General features: G+C 37.6%; 1 protein-coding gene across 1 annotated transcript; it reads left to right on the plus strand.

The window, feature by feature from the left end:
- The first annotated feature begins 3,849 nt into the window (after positions 1-3,849).
- On the plus strand, positions 3,850-23,176 carry LOC103696269 (myosin-17-like). Its single transcript, XM_008777832.4, has 39 exons — positions 3,850-4,090; positions 6,564-6,692; positions 8,638-8,781; positions 8,873-9,018; positions 9,100-9,256; positions 9,384-9,442; positions 9,632-9,791; positions 9,882-10,031; positions 10,141-10,277; positions 10,393-10,539; positions 10,663-10,764; positions 10,877-10,934; positions 11,015-11,116; positions 15,272-15,309; positions 15,820-15,946; positions 16,030-16,200; positions 16,511-16,642; positions 16,755-16,864; positions 16,972-17,032; positions 17,444-17,621; positions 17,823-18,028; positions 18,204-18,323; positions 18,419-18,517; positions 18,663-18,884; positions 19,221-19,360; positions 19,565-19,682; positions 19,775-19,825; positions 19,923-20,003; positions 20,144-20,314; positions 20,543-20,695; positions 20,800-21,006; positions 21,149-21,289; positions 21,366-21,436; positions 21,542-21,641; positions 21,753-21,809; positions 21,899-21,955; positions 22,060-22,140; positions 22,278-22,360; positions 22,461-23,176. The coding sequence occupies exons 1-39, from the start codon at positions 4,088-4,090 to the stop codon at positions 22,582-22,584; spliced, it is 4,593 nt and encodes a 1,530-aa protein (XP_008776054.2). The 5' UTR covers positions 3,850-4,087; the 3' UTR covers positions 22,585-23,176.
- The last annotated feature ends 131 nt before the right edge of the window (positions 23,177-23,307 follow it).

Below are 23,307 nucleotides of genomic sequence, written 5' to 3' on the forward strand. Positions count from 1 at the left end.
AGGGGTCAGACTTGAGTATAAAAAATACCAAATTTTAAATAGATCTAGCCTAAAGCTTAACTAAAAATGAATATATAAGTTCAAAACTCTCTATCCTCCATATCTATCTGGTAGCTTGTGTCAGCGTCTCTCAAAGAGATAATCTTCTCCCTCCCCCTCCCTCTCTCTTGGATGGACAAAAAGACAGGTTCAGGAAAGCGAAGGCTAATCTACAACATCACGTGGTCATCACAAAATGCAGCACCCTCCACTCATTCACGTGGTCATCATCAGCCATTAAGTTCTCATCAACGGGCAAGTAGCATCATAAGTAAGGCAGCCAATGGGTTGGGTCGACGTCAACCCGTGATCCGACCCGATCCAAATTTTAGGATCCGCTGGTACGGGTCAGGTCCTAAAATTAGACTAGAACCATTTTCTGGGTCGGGACTGGATTCAAAATTAAAATCCGAACAAAAAATCGGATTGGATCGGAGTCACTCAGGATCCGATCCGACCTATTTGTACCCCTAATCATAAGCATATCACCACCCATCCATACCCTTTAAACCTACTTTTTTAATCGATCCCCACGCCATCACTTAGTTAATTGGAACACTTAACGTGTGACAAATAAGCCTATCCGTAAGAAGACGACCACACACTTAGGAAAGGCTTTACGTGCCGTACAATATCACATTTGAGTGCTCGTAAAAGCTACCATGAGGAAAGCCGTCATCAGCCAGAAAACTAAAACCTGATTCCAACCATCCGGTCCAGATCGAATAGCCTTCATTGCTTTTGCATCTGATCCCATAAACCTATAACCCATACGCATGCTTGTTTAAAATGGCCCCTAGATTCCAACTCAAATGGGAGGTAGAAATATACTATTTGCTTTAGCTAACAATCTAACTCATGATGTGTAATGTCTGTTATTCAATCAATTATTTGCTTAAAGAAATTAGTATTTAGCGTTTGCTATGCATGTGGCTTGAGATGAGCGAGCAACATGAGAGGAAGGAAAAAAGAAAGATTTAAAAAATGAATAAAAAGTAAAGGGGGGTCAGGACATGGGTTTAGAATTGGATGATCATATCTAAAGATGCATAGATCCCACATACTTTTTACTTCCTAGGATAAGACTCTAAAATATCTCTAGATTTCTTTTTGCAACTTTACGTTTAGAATAATCAACCTCTAGTTACACAAGAACACTAATAAAGGCAATTTAGCCATAATAATAATAATAAAATAGTCCACCTACAGCTACATAGAGATATTTAGGTCGTATGCAAAAAGTTCGGCCATAAAATCTTCTCTCATCGTGTTTACACGGGAGGAGGATTCTTTTTTTTTTTTTTTTGGCATGAATCTGCCGCTGAATCATTCACTGGTCACCTTGAGATCTATGTAAGTAGATGAATGGTGAAATTCAGACTACCTTGAAATATGTGCGATGGGTGATTTAATGGTGAATTCGTGTGAGTGGAGGTGAATATTTTGCATCAAAGGTACAAAACTGACTACTTCTAGTAGGAATAAATTATTTTTCTATAGCACTGATTGCAATCTGGAGACCTCTAAATGGATTTTTTTTTCATTTTTTTTAATTCTTTATCATGGTATATATTGTTTTGAGAAAATAAAACCATGATATGTGAAAGCACAAAGCAGCCGTTGCACCACCCTGCTTCATTCAAAAATTCTAGTAATTGGCCCAAGCGGACAAAACGCGGACATTCATTCCTTCGAAGTTCAAAACTTTAAACCTTTGCAACTCACAACGGCTAATGACGTCATGATATCCAATGTTTAGGGCCGTCGTAATCGAATAACGGCGGTATGAAAAATATTCACGGTGAAACGGAGGGGTCGGTGACAAGGGCAATTTGGTCACACAAGGGGATAGGATACTTTTGTCAAGCATGGGAAGCCGCAGCTTGCTTCGGTATTCCGACAGGAATACGCAAGCCAAGGCGAGTGGATGATTAGTATATACCGCGACCCCTCCGCCAGTGATATCGTCCCCTGCAAACTCGCGCCTGCCAGGATATGATATCCGCCTTGTCGCATACGAGAGCCTCGTGGAACCCGTAATTTGACCGACCACCCCTGGTTTTGCGCTTAAATTACGTATATACCATTCCGTTCTCTGAGGGCGTATCCTTGGGGACAAAAAAAGGGCATATGATTTCTTGGATTTACATAACTACCCCCGCCCCAAAGGGTATCCATCCAGTTGTAAATTATTAGATGCTGGAGAACCAGCCAGGGTGTATTTTTGGTTTATTATATTTATTTATTTGATATATTTATAAGTTTCTTTGGTTGTCTTAGTTTCACGAGTCTGTTTGAAGATATATGGTGGATTTGAAGAGAGGGCTAGTACATGATGAAACATAATGTCTATATTATTATTGAAATTGGACATGTTGCCAAGAGATTGATTGTTTTCTAGTGACGACCCTAAATCCAACCAGGGTGTCTAGATGTTTAATAATTTTGAGTTGGGTGCAATCCAGGGTGTTTTAGTTGATCCAGCTGGTTTACCAAAAACTTTGGGACCTTCTATGACCGAAATATAGACTTCCTCTTAAATTCCTTGCATATATGAGATACCTCAAGTATATCAAGGCAAGGGTACCCGCATCTAAAAAAATGTGGTTCTGCCATGAAACTGGATCAATATCGATGATAAACAAAAATATAAAAAGGAAATAAAGAAAGAGCCTTGTGGCCAACAGCATGTGTCGTTGTTACGTAAAATAGTATAATCAATGATGATAATAACCAAAAGTATGCAATGATGATATATGGAAATGTAGAAAGGAAAAGGTTATGGAGTCGAAAAGATGACATGTCTGAAAAACAATGACAACGTCAAGTTGGTGCCCTCCTTTTGGTTATGGAGGTTATGATTCTTGTTCCATTCTTAATAGTCTTTTTATGACTCTTTTTTTCTTTTGAACCAGATGATTCATACAATTCTAGTACAGATAATCCAAAAAGGTTAAAATACAGTATATTTTGGACTGCATTAGGCAGCTCACTTTCCCCAACCCAAAGAGTGTCTTCAGAATGGTTGGCCACGTATGAGGCTATCCAGTTTGCAGCTCTATTGGCCTCTCTATGGACATGCTTAGCCTAAAAAGCCATTCCATTACCGACTATGGTTCGGATGTCTTGGATCAAAGGGCGGCACTTGCCCACACCGCCAATAATCTGTTGAACCTATTCAATGACCATAGCCGATTTTTTTTTAAACAGTACCACACTAGCCAGCAACATACGCCGAGCATAATCTAGACCGGCCTATATTGCTTTCATGTCTCGTTTAAGCACGCTAGAAATTTTAAGCTAGTGTAATATTGCTATAGGCTTTTGAGATACCATGAGCATGATGCACAGAAAGAGGCAATGTTGGTCCACCCTCTTCATATTGCTCTACCAACCACACTTTCGCACAAGACTGATGAATTGAGCCATAATATGACCTGTGAACTCTAGCATTTTTCTATTACAAGATATCACCAAGTAGATGATATCTCTTGCTTGTCCGACCCATCAACTGGGCCACGGCCCACCCAAACCATGGAATGAAGAGGGCGTCCGATTTTTAAAGCCACCTAGGGGTATTCTCGTCATTCCGTGACCCAAGACCCGACCGTAGCGAGAAGCGCGTATACGGAAGGGGCAATATGGTCTCCACGTCTTTGTCTCAGGTATTATTATTATTATTATATACATTATTAAAAAAAATACTGTCCGAACGCCGACTCAGAGCACATTTTCGTCATTTATTTAATTAGAGCTATTATTTAGAATTACCATGTCCCATTTTAACGGCAGCAGCAGCAGCAGACCACGAAGCCTCTCTTCTTTTCTGACGACCCACCCCGAAACCTAGAGAGAGAAACAGCGACTCGAAGATAGGGAGAGAAAGAGAGCGACGCGGAGAGAAGTGAGGAGAGGCTAAGGGGAAAAGCCTCGGAATCCTCCAAGAACGATCCCCCCTCTCCTCCAGGACTTCGTAGATCGTCGCGTCGAAAGAGAGGCGGTTCTCCTCCGTCTCCGATCTGATCGCCCGTTATCTGTCGGATGATCTATGGTACGGAACCTGAATCCCTTTTCGCGTTGTGTCTGAAATCTTATTCGGTCTTGTTTCTGTTATTGGGCCTTAATTTCATATTGTGTTATCTGTTTCTTGATTTCGTGTGCTCTTCGTCGAAATAGAAGGTCGCCATGATTCTAGGGATTCGGGTTGCGATTTATATGGTGCAAGGGCTAATTGGGGATTGAAAAGTGATATGTAGGGGGCGAGGCGGCGGATTATTTGGGATCGGACGATTGGACCATGAGTGGTTTCTTGATATTTTAATGTTGTTATGATGATACGATGGCTGATGTTAATGCTGCGGATTTTTGGGTTTTGTCGATGGTCGGGCATTTTGACATTAGTTTGCAGAAGGGCTTTTCAGATTGATTATCAAGAGGATCACTTGCTAATTCTTGAATTGCCTGCGAATAGATCCACCCCCTGCAAAATGAAATGAGAAGTAAAGCTAGAGTGAGGTTTTCTTTGCCAGCTAAGACATGCAATAACTAAAGCTGGAGTTGGGTTGGATTTTTCTAATTGATTTCATCCTTTTAGAAGCTTTGATATCCCTTGATACACCATACGAGAAGTTTCAATTAAGGGAGTAGCAGACAATGTAGTGAGATGAGACGATATTGCCCTCAGTCTATTTGTGGTTTTACAGATCACGCTGCGTCTTGCCCTTTCATTCATACATCAATACTCGCCAAGCCTTTCACCAAACCATAGAGGAACTTAAATCCTACTAGTAATTCATTTTAGCAAGCGGGCATGGCTCCAGACGTTAAGAAGCTCATCAATTAGGGTTGTGAACATGCCATGAAGTCCTACATGTCTCCCTGTTTCTATCACCAAAATCCAGGGAAATGTTAGAGTCCATATGCAAATGTACCTAATAGAGCCTAATTACCAATTTTTCCCTGTGGCAATAACAACATGTGAGGTGCTTTCCTAGGACCACAAATGATCCAGACTTCCCAAAAGGAATTCAAAGATTTCTTGTATATGCTAGAAAGATCATATCGGAGTCCCACCAGTAAGGAAGGTATGCAACAAATAAATAATGAAACTTTCCTCATCTTCTCAGTTTTGACATATCTGATGATCACATCAGGAGACCAAATATCCTGTACAAGATTGAGGAATGAGGCAGTTTTACTTGGTCTTCTCTTTGTAAGATGCTTTTCACAGGGAAGACTGCTAAACCATGGCATTCCTATGTATTTCTGGAAAGCTTCTGGGGCCAAGGCCTTCTGTCTGAACAAAAAATTAGCACTGGGCGAGGTCAAGCAACTCTCTTCATGTTCTGAAACTCTTTCCTGTCCACATCTTAAATGGTGCTCACCTTTCCAAAATCTTCAGGACATTTGAAAAGTTCCTGCAGAGCAAGTAGTCTTGCTTAATCACTCTATCCAGAGATACCCAGTCCATAACCATTCATAACAAATCGTAGCACAAATAACTTGCGTTAATAGCGAGCATGGCGGACATAAGTTTTTAAATGCCTTATAGAAAAATACCCTTTATAGTAGGAGATCAAGGGAAGGAGGATGATGACTGCTTTCTCCTAGTCATTGCAACATGCAATAAGGTGGTCCCATTGCCTGGTTGAACAGCATATTAAGACAAAAAAAAAGAGTAAATATAACCAGTAACCCATACTTGCCACTAACATGTTAAATGTGGTTATCATGATAGTTAAAGATTGTATGATTTGAGTGGATAATCATGATTTTGAGCCCGATTAACGTAGTGCTGCACACCTGGTAATACATCATGTACAATATGCATAACCAGTATACAAAATATTATACAGATGGACTAAAATGCATGCATGACATGCATGTCGAGTGCAAGAATACCAGAAAAAGTACGTCATGATTTTAAAGTTTTCTTAGCTAGCATGACATCAAATTCAAAACAGTACTCAACAATATGTGAAGATATTGTCAATGTTCTATTGTTCATGGCCATATTATATTCTAGCATGCTTCTTTTGTTATGAAAATTAACATGATTCATGGTACAGTGCACACAGTCAATGGGCCTATCACATCTAACAACTCATATGCTAGAATTTTTTTTTTTTTTCAATTATGTGATTTAGATTTTTTTAGAAAAACTTATTATGAAATTCAAAAAAATCACTAGAAGTTAATTTTGAGTATGTTGTGACTTTATTAGATGTGCTGTTATATGCTCCAGACTACGTTTTTGTACACTAAATTACGCAGTAATAGTACCGGAGCTTGGTTATTACTTGATATGCAATTGATTAGCAACACTTTTACAGATGCAGTTGATTTGCATTTTGCAAGCAAGAACAAAATTTGGAAAAATATCATATAATGAAAACACCTACAATCTGAACCCTTTTCTTTATCAACAAAATCAGGTCTTATATCTAGCTTAGAGGTTGTATATTACAGGAGTTCTAACATGCTATGTATTTTATACTTATTGTGGTTTGTACATGCTTTTGCAGGCAGCCTCAGTTAACATTATTGTAGGTTCCCATGTATGGATTGAAGATCCCATTTTAGCCTGGATAGATGGGGAGGTTTTTCAGATCAATGGTAGTGAGGTCCATGTGCGTACTTCCAATGGAAAAACGGTATGTATGCAAACTATAGACCTGTTAATTTTGGTTGCTACTCTATGAACAACCTCCTCAAAATCCTTGTAGATTACTATCGTCCAATCTACAAAACTTTTTAATTGTGCTTTCTTATGTCAGCAGCAGAAGTACTTTGTCTTAATTAAATATAATTTAGCCGGTGTTTTACTAAAGCCAAAGCAATAGGATTTTTATTCTTTAATGATGTACCTTGCTGCTTTGTAGGTTTACTCCTCTAGCAATCTATCTACTGTTTTACTGGCTGTCTAATATATTTTCTTTTTCAATTCTCCTACTGTGATATATTGCTGTCATAATTATGAGATGAAGATTTAAGTGATGCATATTCGTTAGAGGGAGCATCATACCTTCTGCCTCCTACTTCCATGCCATTTCATGTTCCCTCATATTTCAGTTGGTGCTGCAAACTGATGATAGGTGTGTTAGATGTTTCAAGTGGGTCTCACCTGAATTTCAAGTAAATGAATGGCTGTGATCTACAAAACATGCAAATCCTTGCTAGAGGTTGAGTGGGAGTATGGAGTGATTGGGCGGACATCTGCTGTCTCAAGTCAGAATGGAGGGGTTAAACAGCACGCCTGTGATCACTGCATTAGGGAGAGATTATAAGAATCTTCTTCTTCTTCCAAAAAATTGTAGATTTGGTCCATCTATCATGTTCTCCCATTCTTCATAGGGTTGATTGAAAGTATTGGAGCTGAGAATGTGCCAAGATAGCAGATGTAGCCTATTTAGAGCCAGTCAATATCTCAGTCTATTTTTAGATAAATTGTAAAATACCATCAGAAAGATATGATAAACAACAAAGTCACATAAAATTTGTTATTGGGTGTAGTGATTCTTGCACATAATCAAATCCTTTGAACTTCAAAATAAATTTTGGTTATAACTTATAACAATTAAAAGATAAAGAGAAGACTTCTTGAGGAAGATAACAAATCCTTAGAGAGGTAAGAGAGTTGAGGATTAGATGGTCTCTTTTTAATTTGATTTCATTTACTATAGAACATTCCGTGGCCATTTCCGAATGAAAATTATGATAGAATACCATCTATTTTTTAATTTTTTTCATGTTTGTTAGTTTAAAATTTACTCTACAAATGTTTTTTCCTGTCACACAAAGTTTGTTATTGGGTTTAGTTATTCTTGCACATAATCAAACCCTTTGAACTTTAAAATAAATTTTGGTTATAACAATAAAAAGATAAAGAGAAGACTTATTTAATTTCATTTACCATAGAACAACCCATGGCCATTTCATCATTTTGTTCCAAATGAAAATTATCCTAGAATAACATCTATTTTTTCATTTTTTCATGTTTGTTAGTTTAAATTTGATCTACAAATTCTTTCTTGTTTTTTTAAAATGTATTTATTGCATAACTGCAATATTCAGTGCGTATTGAAAAGATATCCTGTCTCCCTGAGGATTCCACAAATCATTTGTATCATTATTTCCTCGTTTATCATGGTTCAGTATAGCAAATATCTTCATGTTTTCTCGAAAAAATGAATCTTCATTTAATTATAGTCTTAAACAATTCTCTACTTTTTCTGAGGTAAACCGTTGTAATTTTTTTGTCGTCCTCAATCCTCTCTTATAATGTTTTAATCTCACAAAATATTATTTCTCCATAATCTTTTCCTATCATGAGATTTTGGAAATTTGCAAAAAAATGTTCGACTTTGACAGTCCACAAGTTGACAATTAGATGGATGACTGCGAATATAGAAGGAAAATATCGAAGGATTATCTTGGAAGAAAAAAGGGAAAGAAATGAGATATATAATGAGATCGTGACCTATAGCTGATTGGTGTTTAAATTTCTTTTTTGAATTGGTATAATCAGTAATCGTATCATTGAAATCTTTGCAAAATTTATGGTTAGTGAGGTTATTCCTGGTTAATATTTGCATACAGGTTGTTGCAAATTTATCGAAGGTGTTTCCCAGGGATACAGAAGCTCCACCTGGAGGTGTGGATGACATGACAAAATTATCATATTTGCACGAACCTGGTGTACTGCAGAATCTGGCCGCCCGTTATGAACTCAATGAAATATATGTAAGCTGTTTATCATGTCTTTCATACAATGTTAAAGTCATTGACTGGAAAAAAGGATTGTTCGTGACACTAGGTTCTCTTGCATTCTCAGACATACACTGGCAATATACTGATTGCAATAAACCCCTTTCAAAGGCTGCCTCATCTTTATGACACTCACATGATGGAACAGTATAAAGGAGCAGCATTTGGGGAGCTAAGCCCTCATGTTTTTGCAGTTGCAGATGTTGCTTACAGGTGATGTTCCATATCTTTTTTTTTTCCCCACAAGTGGTTGTATCTAAGTGGGTTCTGATCTGGATTTTTCAAATAAAAAAGGGCAATGATAAATGAAGGAAAAAGCAACTCCATTTTGGTCAGTGGAGAAAGTGGTGCTGGTAAAACTGAGACAACAAAGATGCTCATGAGATATCTGGCATACTTGGGTGGACGATCTGGAGTAGAAGGAAGGACTGTTGAACAACAAGTATTGGAAGTAAGTTGGAAAAAGTTGTCCCATGAAATTCAGTTTTTTCCCACAACATTTCATTTTCTTCCCATCACTTCCAACAAATGGCATTTAAGGTTCAGCCTGGATTAATGCTTTCTCATTCTAAATTCAGTCTAATCCAGTTCTTGAAGCTTTTGGGAATGCCAAAACCATTAGAAACAACAACTCAAGGTAAGTTTTTGTTAAATGTGTTCTTGTCAACAGTGACATGCTCTTAAATGTCCATTCAAGGTTTAAAACAGATAGTTCTATTAGGGGAAAATTGTAGCAAATTATTTCTCCTGTTTGTTACTAGATAATTGTTAATTCCAATCGGCTAATTGTGCTCTTCTCATCTCTGTGCATTAAATTGTGTTCAAGTCGGTTTGGTAAGTTCGTCGAGATTCAATTTGACAAAAGTGGAAGGATATCAGGTGCTGCTATCAGAACCTACTTGCTTGAAAGGTCTCGTGTCTGCCAAATCAACGATCCCGAGAGAAATTACCATTGCTTTTACCTTCTTTGTGCGGCCCCACCTGAGGTCTCTATTCTCTAATTCCATATCTATTGTACATTTTAATTGTACTTGTGGAATAATTTGAGGAATATGACAGTATTATCAAACTGGCAGGATATTGCAAAGTATAAGCTGGGAAATCCTAGATCATTCCATTATCTTAATCAGTCTAATTGCTTCGAGTTGGATGGGGTTAATGATTCTCATGAATATCTAGCAACTAGAAGGGCCATGGATATAGTTGGAATCAGCGAGCAAGAACAGGCATGCAATATGAGTTGTTTTCAAGGCATAAAGCTGTGCAAATATTGAGTACACTTTATTCTATTGCTTAATAGTAATATTATTGTCTTAATAATGTAACTGTCTTCAGGAGGCAATATTCAGGGTTGTAGCTGCGATACTACATCTTGGAAATATAGAATTTGCAAAAGGGCCAGAGATAGATTCATCCGTAATTAAGGATGAGAAGTCAAGGTTCCATCTCAACATGACAGCTGAACTGCTGGTGTATGTCCAAGTTCTTTTGTTCTGTTAATTTGAAATATTTGAAATTACTTTACCAAATTTAATGTTGATGAATTATCAATTTAACAAACTTCCATAATTAAATGCTCAATGGCAGATGTGATGCCAAAGGTTTGGAAGATGCACTAATTAAACGTGTGATGGTAACACCAGAAGAAGTTATTACAAGAAGTCTTGATCCTGCTTCAGCAATTGTCAGCAGGGATGGTCTAGCAAAAACGTTATACTCCCGCCTATTTGATTGGTATGAACCAAGAATCTTATCTGTTATCTGAGAAGTTTTTTGGAAGATTTCTCATTATTTCAGAGTTTCTTATTACTATTTTTGTAAATGATATTATTTTATGACTGATTATAATGTCTGCAGGCTGGTAGATAAAATCAATGTATCTATTGGGCAGGACCCAAACTCAAAGTCACTGATTGGAGTTCTTGATATCTATGGTTTTGAAAGTTTCAAATGTAATAGGTAAGCCATCTACAGAGAAATGCAAGTGCATGTGCAGTATGTGTTCTGAGAAACTATTAATCATTAGCCTTGATTTTTGTAAACCTAAATTAATGCATTTTGTGGGAAACAGTTTTGAACAATTCTGCATCAATTTTACAAATGAAAAGCTGCAACAACATTTCAACCAGGTTTTCCTGAAATCCTGACCATAATTTTCAGGCAGCTTTTCTTACAATTTTATTTTTAACAAATGATGTTGTCCTTGCAGCATGTCTTTAAAATGGAGCAGGAGGAGTATACCAAGGAGGAGATTAACTGGAGCTACATTGAGTTTGTTGATAACCAAGATGTGCTGGACCTAATTGAGAAGGTGCATTTTTTCCTTCTCTTGACATATGGTAGCCAGATTACTTAAGTCTGCCCTAGGAGCACTCCATTATTTAATTTAATCATAAGATTGGCCTTTTACACTATGCTTTTGAAGAAAGATGGATGGGAGATTGGTGAAGCATTGATGTAATAGTTTATATATAGAACAAGTGTTCTAAAATTTCAGTTTGGACGGTGTTTGGAATCAAGGTCCGACGAATCGATTCCGGGATCCGTACCGGTCGGCGCCCGGTACGGTTCAGTACCGGTTCAGGCTGAGTCGAATCGACCGAACCGGTAGGGCGTGTCAGTTCACGAACTGACACACCATATTCTTTTTGTAGTTTTCTCTTTTCGAACTTTTTCTATGAATTTAAGTTTAATGTGATGTTTTTTTTGATGTTTTCTTGATTTTTTTTTGATTTTTTTTTGATGTTTTTTGATATATCAGTGATTTCGGTTTATTCTAGATGATGCATCTTATTGCTTTAAAAAGAAATAAATCATAAAATGAACAACATAAAATATTTTCAAATCAAGATACAATCAATTACATACTTTTAAAGTGCAACATACATACTGATATCTAAAATCAGATCGAGTGGCGATGCCTCTCGTAGATATCCGGATCATTAGTATAATCAGGAGGCACATCAACACACTTTTTTAACCAAGCGGCGTTGTAGTTTTGTATGTTCATCCCATGAGAAGCGCGCTGGGTTATAAGCACTCTCGGATCTCTCGCTGAAGCTTTGGCTCTAAGAGGTGTCCTCTAATTGATAATACAACTGTAAAGGGCTCATCCGAATATGCTGGCAGCAAAATCTGACCCGTAAGATGCTCTAGGCTGCATAGGGTAGTAGTCACCGAAAAATGCCTCAAACGCACCATATCCATATCCATATCTATATGGGTCATAGGCTGCTTGTGACTGCGGATAATAGGATCCGGTATACGGCTCGAAACCTGATACATCTATGGATCCTACTCCATTTCTTCCATGGCCAACAGATTCATGACCACCAGAACTGTCATCGCTGCTGCTCCAGGACTCTTCGACCCTCTCTATTAGGGCTACAGATGCCTTTTGTTTTTCTTTTTTGGTCTGCTGGGCAGCTGCCTTCTTGCCTTTCGTGCCCCTCTGTTTGGTTATATAGCCCTTCTGATCGAGTCGACCGGGTAGCATAGTGGTCTTGTCTAATCATCTCTTGATCATATCTTTGAGAGGATGTCTCGAACAGAGTCATGTGGTGACTGGCTTTCCTGTGGCTGTGACTGATTAGCTGTAGGAATGCGTGGAATGTTGCGCTCAGCTCATTGCCCTGCATCGACCCTAGTCTCGTTGGCTACAAAGCTGGCCGGTTGTGGAGGTGATTCTGGCTTGTCAAGCTTTCGCTCATGCTGTTGGTTCACAAGCCATCCGATCATAGGATCATCCTCATCATCAACGAAAGTATTATGGATCAGATCTGTATATTTGTGCTCCACTTCCTTTTGAATGCACGTCAGCCTCAACTTCAGATTGTAGTGAATATATATAAGGTCGTTGAGGCGCTTCTGTGTCAAATGGTTCCTTCGCTTGCTGTGGATGAGGGCAAAGGTGGACTAGTTGCACTCATAGTTACTCGAGGAGACCGTCTGGGAGAAGATCCACATAGCTACCTGCCTAAGATTTCTCGCGGATAGTCCAAAATGAATCTACTATTCAGCTGCAAAAACATTGAAAAACATAGATATAAGATAATACCATATTAGTAACCATCCAATACCAACTAAATGTCCTCTTGATGCGTAACATACCTGGATTCATATTTGTCTTGCTTACAACAGTTGCCCACACTTCAAAGCTGTCGCCGCCCTCTCTAAATAATTTGGTATGTGAAAAAGAACCGTGTTGTATTATGTTAAATAATACAAGATACCAGGTAACTTACATATGCCACTTAAGTTAAGTAATCTCTTCTAGACATAGGGCCGCGACTTCTGGATCAAGCTCCATCTTGTATATGATATTACATAGAGCGGCCAGAAGTTCGTCATCCATACTAATTTCAGTTATGCTGTACTAGAACCGAGGGTTCAGAGAGTATGTTACACACAGAGGAGACCGTCTTAGTAAAGTTGTACAAGTACACGAACAGTCTAATTTTCAATGTTCTTGCTTACTTACTAGATGCAAGTCCCTACCCATTTGGTAGTTCCACCACTGCTTAATGATGTCTCTAAATACGTTTCTGATTTTACAGTTCTTTTATTTTTATTTATTTTTTTTAAAAAATAATTTTTTAATCTAAAAATATATTTATAATTTTTAAAAATTATCTATAATTCAAAAATTAAAATTTTTATGTTAGCATGTGCATCGTCCATAGATCTACAACATATACAAAAATCAAGCCCAAATCGAAAAATTTGGCATAATCTCCTCTTTTTTGTAATATTTGAGCTATTTTTTCAAGTCACCCCCTCCCGAAAAGGAAGAAAGGAGATAGGAAAGAGGAAGCACACCTTATTTAGCCTTGGCTCTTCCTTCTGATAGCATTAATCAGTGTTGTTTGTGGAGTTTTTGGAAAGGGGAAGTCTTGGCTCTGTGTGGACTGACCGTTGGGAAGGCCTTCTCGGGCCTTCCCCTTCGGTGATGTTTGACTTTTAAAGCCAGCGGCCACACTATGGCGGCCGGGCTGTGACAATAATGCCACGGTGCTTGACTCGGTGCAAACCGATTGGTTCGCACCGAGTCCACCGTGAACCAGACGGAACCGTCCGGTTCTGGCCCAAAAATGACCGGTTCCGGTTTTTATAGAGCGAACTGACCCGGTTTGGCACCTGATCGGTTTGGTACTGCATGAACCGGGCGGTACAACACGATTTGGCAGACCTTGTTTGGAATAGCTGTGGACAAGAACTTAGCAGTCTCATATTGGACAATGTTTTACACAGAAGTTAATGAAATCGTGCAGGCTAATTTCAACAAAGTCCTTCAATAAAATATATTTTTGATTAATGCAAAAAAGGCAATATAACGCATGAAATTATTTACGAATAATTTCACTTGTGGAGATATATTTGAAATACTGCAAAAATCAATTAGGCTCTAAAATTTCATGTTATCTTATCAACCACCTGTATTTCTTTGAACAGTTAGCAAGAGCCACCAATCATTTATTTCGCTGATGGGCAAAATGAATATCATATCAATCATCAATATGATCCATGTTTATTTTGTGTTCGTAACTGTTAAGTTTCAAATAAATTGAAAGGATGTGTGTTCATAACTGTTAAGTTTCAAATAAATTGAAAGGATGTATAGTGAATGCATATGTTGGGTTTTGTAAAATCAATTGCTTCTAACAAACAATAAAAGCAATCTAATTCCATAATGTAACACTTTGATGAGGTTGACATGCATCATCATCATCCTGATCAGCACAATAATCTTGACACTTGTAAAGGTGGACATAACAACATATTAAGTTCCTGGGCCCAGGGATACACACATTAATTGGTCAGCTGTGCATGGTAGGGCATCTATGTAACCTGCCCTTGCCATTATTAAGATAGAGTTTTGGTTATAATCGCCATGAGTATAATGTCCACAAGTTCTGTTGTAATAGTGCAGATCGTTACCTATTGAGGTAACACCAGAGTGAATTTGTGGGTATTCATTTCTGTTCATGACATAATTAAAACTAAAAACTGCCCTATGGTTAGATAGCTAGAAATATGCCCATCTAGGTAAAGCCACCATAAATGGAATCATCCCTAAGGCTACAATCATCACCATTTAAGCACCTGTCACCATTGTGATCATCACCATTTTTAACCACTGTGGTTTAACATGTAGTTCGTATCTGGCAATCTTGCTACTGTATCCACTGGATATGGCAGTTTGGAGTATGTTAGATGCGATATAGGAATCAAGTTTCACCATATTTAGCAAACATAAGCATCCTGAAACTCCTTTTCCAAGATGCTCCTACAAAGTTCCTGTTCCATGAATCTTTAGGGTGTTTTGTTTTATTTCTGGCATTATCCAAGCCCCTGGATTAACTTATCAATTCTATTATGATACATATTTATCTGCATGCATATTTTATGGATCCAACTTATGATTCAGTGATAATAACAAAGCTTCTACTTTTCTCTTTTTGTGCAGAAACCTGGTGGAATCATTGCACTTCTTGATGAAGCCTGGTAAGTGGCTGGTGTTTTACCTCTGCTAGTCTCCACCATAACTGTTCTTGTTAAGGCCTGATATAAAGCTTTTGGAGTCTAGTGGTTACTTAACAAGGTCTCAGTGCCAATGTTCATGGGTTCAAATCCCATTCAGGCCAATTTTACCCCTTTTTGTGAGTCCTTTTGTCATATTGACTTGTTCCCGGTTATTACTTGAGTTTGTTGATTTGTTATCTCGAGTCATTCTTGACTCATTCATGCCTTCACGTGCATGATCCGGGCTGCATGTATGGAAGGGTGTTAAGGCCTGATATATGTTAGTGACCTCTTCCCTAACAGCTTAATCTTTTGGGGTCTAGTGGTTGGCAAACGCTTCTTAGCTTTGCATAGTGCTGACATTTAAATTTCAAAGCAATCCTTGAATTCTTATTCTCCCAAATATACATGCTTTGCAATGTCTGTTGTGGACATATGTTATTCTTTGCAGTATGTAACCCTGCTTATCTTGTGTTATGATGTGCCAATCAGCATGTTTCCCAAGTCAACACACGAAACGTTTGCTCAGAAATTGTATCAAATGTTTAAAAACAACAAGCGGTTCAGCAAACCAAAGCTTTCTCGTACTGATTTTACCATTTCCCATTATGCAGGGGAGGTATGTGTTGTGCTCAAAAGATCTTGTTCTTTCACATGAACTGTTTTCGTCTTTCCTTCATAATCTCTTTATGCTCTGTGCAGGTATCATATCAAGCCAATCAATTTCTAGATAAAAACAAAGACTATGTGGTGGCAGAACACCAGGATTTACTGAATGCATCTAACTGTCCTTTTGTAGCGGGTTTATTTCCGCCACTTCCTGAGGAGACATCAAAATCTTCCAAATTTTCCTCCATTGGGTCACGCTTTAAAGTAAGATAGACTTCATATGTTATTTATTTTTTATTATAATCTCCTTGGAGATAAGTTCTCTCGTACTATTTATCCTGAAAATGAAAATACTTGAAGCATTATCTTTTTGTCGTCTTAGAATTTCATATGCCTCTTTAATATTTTTATTATTTCATATTTTTTATTTAGTTTAGTATCTATGCTGAATATGTATCTATACATGTTATAAATGAAATGTTTATGCTTGACTATTGAAAATGACAATATTTGATCTGATTAGCTACTAATTATTTTATTCATTTTTGGACTGACGGTTGTAAATAAATTTCAGCTGCAACTTCAATCTCTCATGGAGACCTTAAGCTCTACAGAACCTCATTACATCAGATGTGTGAAGCCAAATAATCTCCTTAAACCTGCTATTTTTGAGAACTTCAACATTATCCATCAGCTTCGCTGTGGAGTAAGCAACTGACTTTATTCTCATTATGCCTTATACATTCTACATCTTTCTCTACAAGCTTTTCATTATCTAAAATCGTTTTCCTTTTGTATACATATTTTCATACTTGTAGGGTGTTCTTGAAGCAATTAGGATCAGCTGTGCTGGATATCCAACTAGAAGAACTTTTTATGAATTTCTTCATCGTTTTGGTGTTCTTGCCCCAGAAGTTTTGGAAGGAAAGTAAGTCCTATGTAATTTGAAACATGCATTCTTGGTGCAGTTTTCCAGTACTTAATTATGCTTAAATTTCAGCTGTATATCAACTCAGTGTTTTTGTTACTGTTCAGCTGTGATGACAAAGTTGCGTGCCTAAAAATTTTGGATAAAATGGGACTCAAAGGTTACCAAGTAAGTTACTTGCTATCAAATTGCATCGACTGGTACTGATTTCTATTATATCTTTCATATAAGTGGCTTGTGAATTATTTAAGTAACTTGAGTACAATGAAGAAAGTAAGACAGAACATATCACTTTATCGAATGGATAAAGGGATTACTTTGCTCCAGCTTATCCCTGTATGCATTGAATACTTTGAAATGACATCTTAAATCGAGTAATCTAATTCTGCATGCCTAAAAGGAACCACTTGGTCTTCCGTTTATTTTGTTTCTTCTAATAAATGTATTTTTACTCTGTTATATTTTGTGATTTATATTAATATCCTACTGCCCTTGTTTTTTAGTCATTTTTTCTTGCAAGTTATATTGTTATTTCAAATGCCAATTTCTTGCATTTCATGACATGGTTGGCTTTGGCAGATAGGAAAGGCCAAGGTGTTTCTGAGAGCTGGCCAGATGGCTGAATTGGATGCTAGAAGAGCTGAGGTACTAGGAAGAGCTGCCAGAACTATTCAGAGACAGATTCGTACACATATTGCTCGCAAGGAATTCCTTATGCTGCGTAAAGCTGCTATTCATTTGCAAGCTCGTTGGAGAGGTATACTCCTAATTTAGATTAAAAAAATGCAAATACAGTGTGATGGTTGCTTTACACTACCCTAAAGTATATGCCTCTGTATGCTGCATGGCTGTCTTCCTATTGAAAGTGCCATAATGCAATTAATTATTTCTGGTCCGCATGGTCTATGGTCAATATGTTAAATTACCATTTTTTCTTCTATTTTTTTGTTAATTGCAGGAAAATTGGCTTGTAAGTTGTATGAGCACATGAGACGGGAAGCTGCAGCACTGAAAATTCAGAAAAATTTGCGTCGGTATTTTGCCAGGAAATCTTATACAACACTTAGATCATCTGCAATCACATTGCAGACAGGCTCCAGGGCAATGGCTGCTCGTAAGGAATTTAGATTCAAAAAGCAAACCAAAGCAGCAATTCTTATCCAGGTGTGTTTTCTTTCAGTACCAAGATGTTGCTATTTTTCACTATTAATGAATGGTTTCACTCTTTTCTCCATATCTGCTGTTTTCTTTTTATCTTTCTATGAATGGTTTTGCATCTTGAATTCACTTGCCCTCACAATGAAGCCTCTGTTGCTGAATCTTTTCCTTATGGATGCAGGCTCAATGGCGTTGTCACAGAGATTATTCATACTACAAAAATCTGTGGACAGCAACACTTACTTATCAGTGTGCTTGGAGACAAAGACTTGCAAGGAGAGAGCTCAGAAAGCTCCGAATGGTTTTGTCTAATTCCTGTCTCTTTTCACTTTTGAGATGCATTTATGTTTTGTAATGAGGCTTAAATCTGAACTATTTTTATTTGAATGTATCCAGGCTGCAAGAGAAACAGGAGCCCTCAAAGAGGCAAAAGACAAACTTGAAAAGCGTGTGGAGGAATTGACATGGCGTTTGCAGTTGGAGAAACGATTAAGAGTAACTACTGTGTCTTATTTTTCCTGTTGTTCAATCTCATGCTCTAGACAGATGTGCCTTCTGCATTACTTCATCAAACATGTCCATTTTCTGTCCATGCAGAATATGATCTTGAAATTTAATCATGTTTGGTTCCAATATGCAGACTGATCTAGAGGAGACAAAAGCACAAGAAATTGCTAAGCTGCAGGATATGTTGCATGAGATGCAGCTGCAGCTAGAAGAAGCAAGCTCCACGCTCACCAGGGAACGAGAGGCTGCTCGAAAGGCTATTGAAGAAGCACCGCCAGTAATCAAGGAAACCCCTGTCTTAGTTCAGGACACAGAAAAGATTGATTCATTGACTGCTGAAGTTGAACACCTGAAGGTAGGATCACTGAATTCTGTGCTAGCGATTCATAGTTTTATGCATGAGAGTACGTGAGTAAAATCAGAAATTTAATAGAAAAGTAATCAACTAAATCATGTAGATGTAGGCCGAGGTAGCCTGATAATTACTTTGTTAGATGACAAGCAAATATATATGTGGTATGAAATGAATTTAGCTAACTAGTGGAGAGCCATTTTTTAGCTTATTCACATGAACCTTTGACTAACTTGTTAGATGTGTATTTATTGAATTACTTGATATATCAGATTTGTAGCTAATTAGTTGAAAGAAAACATGGTGACCTTGCTTTTCCTCCTTTATCTATGATTGCAGGCCTTGTTGCTAACAGAAAGTCAGGCAACTGATGCATCCAAGAAAGCACACTTTGAAGCTCAAGAAAGGAATAATGAACTAGCTAAGAAAGTTGAAGATGCTGATACAAAAACCGATCAGCTCCAAGAAACTGTTCAAAGGTTCTAATTATGATAAGAACTGAGTTGTTTGTCAGTTTTATCTCCGTTACACAATTAATATGATGGAAATTTGACAGTTGAATGCTTTAGAGTTTTAGTTCTATCCAATATTAGGAGTCAGCAAACTATAGTTACAAATCTATAAGCTAAAACTTCCTATCAACTTTGTGTGGTAACTTGTCAACTTTCCTTCCATACATGCAGACTTGAAGAGAAAGTATCCAATCTGGAGTCAGAGAATCAAGTACTTCGTCAACAGGCACTTTCCATTTCACCAACTGGCAGGGCATTGGCTGCACGTCCAAAAACAACTATCTTGCAGGTGCTTGTCGCATCATTTGTGGTCTCTTTTTTGATATCCTTCTTTCTAGTTCTTGCTTGTATATGCTTGTTTTTTATGTTGTGTCTTATCAGAGAACTCCGGAGAATGGGAATATTCCAAATGGTGAAACTAAACTTGCATTGGTAGGTGCAATATTGTCCTTTGGATGCAATTGTGGTTTGTTGATCAAGTTAATTGACAGACTTTTGGGTTCTTTCCCATCCATAAAAATAATTTTAGGATTTGAGTCCTGCCTTACCTAATCCGAAGGATCTTGAGAGTGAGGAGAAACCACAGAAGTCACTGAATGAAAAGCAACAGGTATGTTTTTTTTTTTCCTTTTCTGATATAACTTGCTGTATCACTCAGAGATAGTGCCGTAAATGTTCCATATATTCGTCATGACAATGTACTTCCATTTCTCTCACCAATTTCTCATCACTGTAACCTTTTTTCTACAGGAAAACCAGGACTTGCTGATTAAGTGCATCTCTCAAGACCTAGGGTTCACTGGGGGCAGACCTATTGCTGCTTGCCTCATATACAAATGTCTTCTTCATTGGAGATCATTTGAAGTTGAAAGGACTAGCGTTTTTGACCGTATCATTCAAACGATAAGCTCAGCCATAGAGGTATTGTATAATCTTTGCTTTTTGCTGAGGCTTGTAATCTTTCATGTTCCATAGGTTGAATAAGAAAAGAAAAATTTCAACCTTTGGGGTAAAATGTGAGACAGGCGTATGTACGTACTAAACCAGTCACTCTCCTGCATCAGAGTCATATTGGTCAATTTTTATCTCATGTCATATTTTGTACTAATTTTGCAAATTACTGAAATTTGTTTTGCCGTTTATTTCAAGGCCCAGGATAACAATGATATATTAGCCTATTGGTTATCCAACTCATCTACATTATTGTTGCTCCTGCAACGAACATTGAAAGCAAGTGGAGCAGCCAGCTTGACTCCACAGAGGCGGAGAACATCAGCTTCTTTGTTTGGGAGAATGTCTCAAGTAAGAAACAAAATTTTTCTTTTCCATATATCAATTCATTTCCCTTTGAGTTTCTCTTCATAACAGTTTTCATCATTCATTTTAAAATTTTCCACTTATTTTAGGGTATCCGGGCCTCTCCTCAAAGTGCTGGGTTTCCTTTTCTTAATAGTCGTCTGATTGGTGGATTAAATGACTTGCGCCAAGTTGAAGCCAAATATCCTGCCCTGCTTTTTAAGCAACAGCTTACAGCTTTCCTCGAAAAAATTTATGGAATGATAAGAGACAATTTGAAGAAAGAGATATCCCCACTACTTGGTTTGTGTATCCAGGTACTATTAGAACTTTCTAAATTGTTTGAAAAATAAAACAATGAAAATTGCTGCACTTCACAATTCCCAGCAACTAATTTCTTGCCAGTCTTTCTCAAATAGTTTTGCTTGGCATGTTTGTTAAAATTCTGCTAAATGTCAGGCTCCTCGAACATCTCGTGCAAGCTTAGTGAAAGGATCGCGCTCTCAAGCAAATGCCATAGCCCAGCAAGCTTTGATTGCACACTGGCAAAGCATTGTGAAAAGCTTAACCAACTACTTGAAAACACTGAGAGCCAATTATGTATGTTTCAGAGTAGTAAATGTCTTCGTTTATCTTTGTGAATATTTTCACCTTCTCATGTTTGCCGACTTTACAGGTTCCCCCATTCTTAGTGCGCAAGGTTTTTACCCAGACATTTTCATTTATCAATGTTCAACTATTTAACAGGTATATCTTAATTTCTACTCAGCATTGGTTGTCCCTATGCTGTTAAACTCATGCGATAAGATATAAAGGAGTAATTTCTCCTTTTCCTTTCTTACTGTTCTGTAGCCTTCTTCTTCGGCGCGAGTGCTGTTCATTTAGCAACGGTGAATATGTCAAAGCAGGATTGGCTGAGCTAGAACACTGGTGCTATGATGCAACTGAAGAGGTGATCATCTGTCTTGTTGTCTTTCTCCCTCTTTTTTAAGTAAACATCTGAAGTGTATTTTCATAGAGAGAACATTAATTAAGAGCTTTGCTAAAATTTATTTGCATACAGTATGCAGGTTCAGCTTGGGATGAGTTGAAGCATATTAGGCAGGCTGTCGGATTCTTGGTACATTTCCTTTAAATATTGAAACACGGTCTGCTGTTCATTATTAATTTTTTTGAGCAATTATCGTATCCAACTCTTTCCAACTTCAGGTCATACATCAAAAGCCCAAGAAGACATTAAAGGAGATAACCAATGACCTATGCCCAGTGCGGATCATTCCATTTATCCTTTTCATATGTTCTTGTCTCATTTATTTGTTCAGCCGTAATCCTTATATTTAACTACAATCTGTATCTTACTCTGTTTTCAGGTGCTTAGCATACAACAGTTATACAGAATCAGTACAATGTATTGGGATGACAAATATGGCACACATAGTGTTTCTTCAGATGTAAGTGTAGTTGATTGGCGTACTCTTTGATTCATGTTCTGTTTATACTTTAGTAGCAATCCTGAGTGGAGAGGAGCTTGACTTCTTAAGCCAAGTGTTTCTGTCTGATGATAATCAAGTTCACTAAATTTTTGTAGGTTATTTCAAGTATGAGAGTCATGATGACCGAGGACTCAAATAATGCTGTAGGCAGCTCTTTCTTGTTGGATGATGATTCCAGGTGAACTTTTTCACCAAATCTATGCAGAAAATGTTCCAAGTTTAGTAGCTCCAAGAATTTCTTAATGAGACATGCTTCCTCTTTATATTTCTTAATGCAGCATACCATTTACAGTGGATGACATCTCCAAGTCAATGACAGAGATAGATATAGCAGATGTTGATCCACCACCTTTGATTCGTGAGAACTCAGGCTTTGCTTTCTTGCAACAGAGAAAGGAATAATGATCCTTTCTTGGGTCCTTTTTTCTCTCCTCCCATGCATCTTTTAGGCTTTCTCCACCATTCCCCGTAACCTGTGCATAAATATCAACCTCATCTTCATCATGTAAATACAATATCATTCTATTCCTACAAAATCAGTTGGTCAGCCCAGGGTAGTTGGTAGATCTTCTTTTCTAGTATTTGAATTTGATTGATTGAATTTTTTCATATATATATTTTTTCATGTGTGAGGTGTATTTAGAGGCAGCAAGCCACTATTCCGACTCTGGGCTGGTATTGAAAATGCCCGGGGTATACTATAGTCACTCCAAAGGGTTCCACAGTTACAAGTTGTGATTTGACTATTACTGTGTGTATACTTTGTAAGTTATGAAAGGAGCAACGGAGGCACCATCTTGGGGCTTATATCTGTTGTATGTCACAACTATTGTAATGTAATGCATTATTCTTTCTGTTAAGAGTCTTCTGAATCTAGGTTTTGTATATTATGATTAGACAGCAGTTTCAGCTGGATCTCTAGAGCCACAAAACCATGGATTCAATTTGCTGCTACTTTGTGGCCGAACAAAAATAAAATATCTACTTGGTGTGATTGCATGTCTTGTTCAGGATGATATTGGATGGTTATCAGAAAACCAAATTCTTGAAGTGTTTGGATGTGTTCTTAAATTTACAAAACCCCAGAAATAAAGCTTTGACTTTGATGTTATATCGTTAAAGCTG

Source organism: Phoenix dactylifera, chromosome 4 (assembly GCF_009389715.1).
Source record: "Phoenix dactylifera cultivar Barhee BC4 chromosome 4, palm_55x_up_171113_PBpolish2nd_filt_p, whole genome shotgun sequence".
NCBI lineage: Eukaryota > Viridiplantae > Streptophyta > Magnoliopsida > Arecales > Arecaceae > Phoenix > Phoenix dactylifera.

What these genes read in the sequence shown, in the direction of transcription:
- LOC103696269 (XM_008777832.4), top strand. An exon ending in GAAAGTTTCAAATGTAATAG is followed by an intron (nt 10,765 to 10,876) that starts GTAAGCCATCTA and finishes TGTGGGAAACAG; the next exon opens with TTTTGAACAATTCTGCATCA. An exon ending in AGTTGGAGAAACGATTAAGA is followed by an intron (nt 18,518 to 18,662) that starts GTAACTACTGTG and finishes TCCAATATGCAG; the next exon opens with ACTGATCTAGAGGAGACAAA.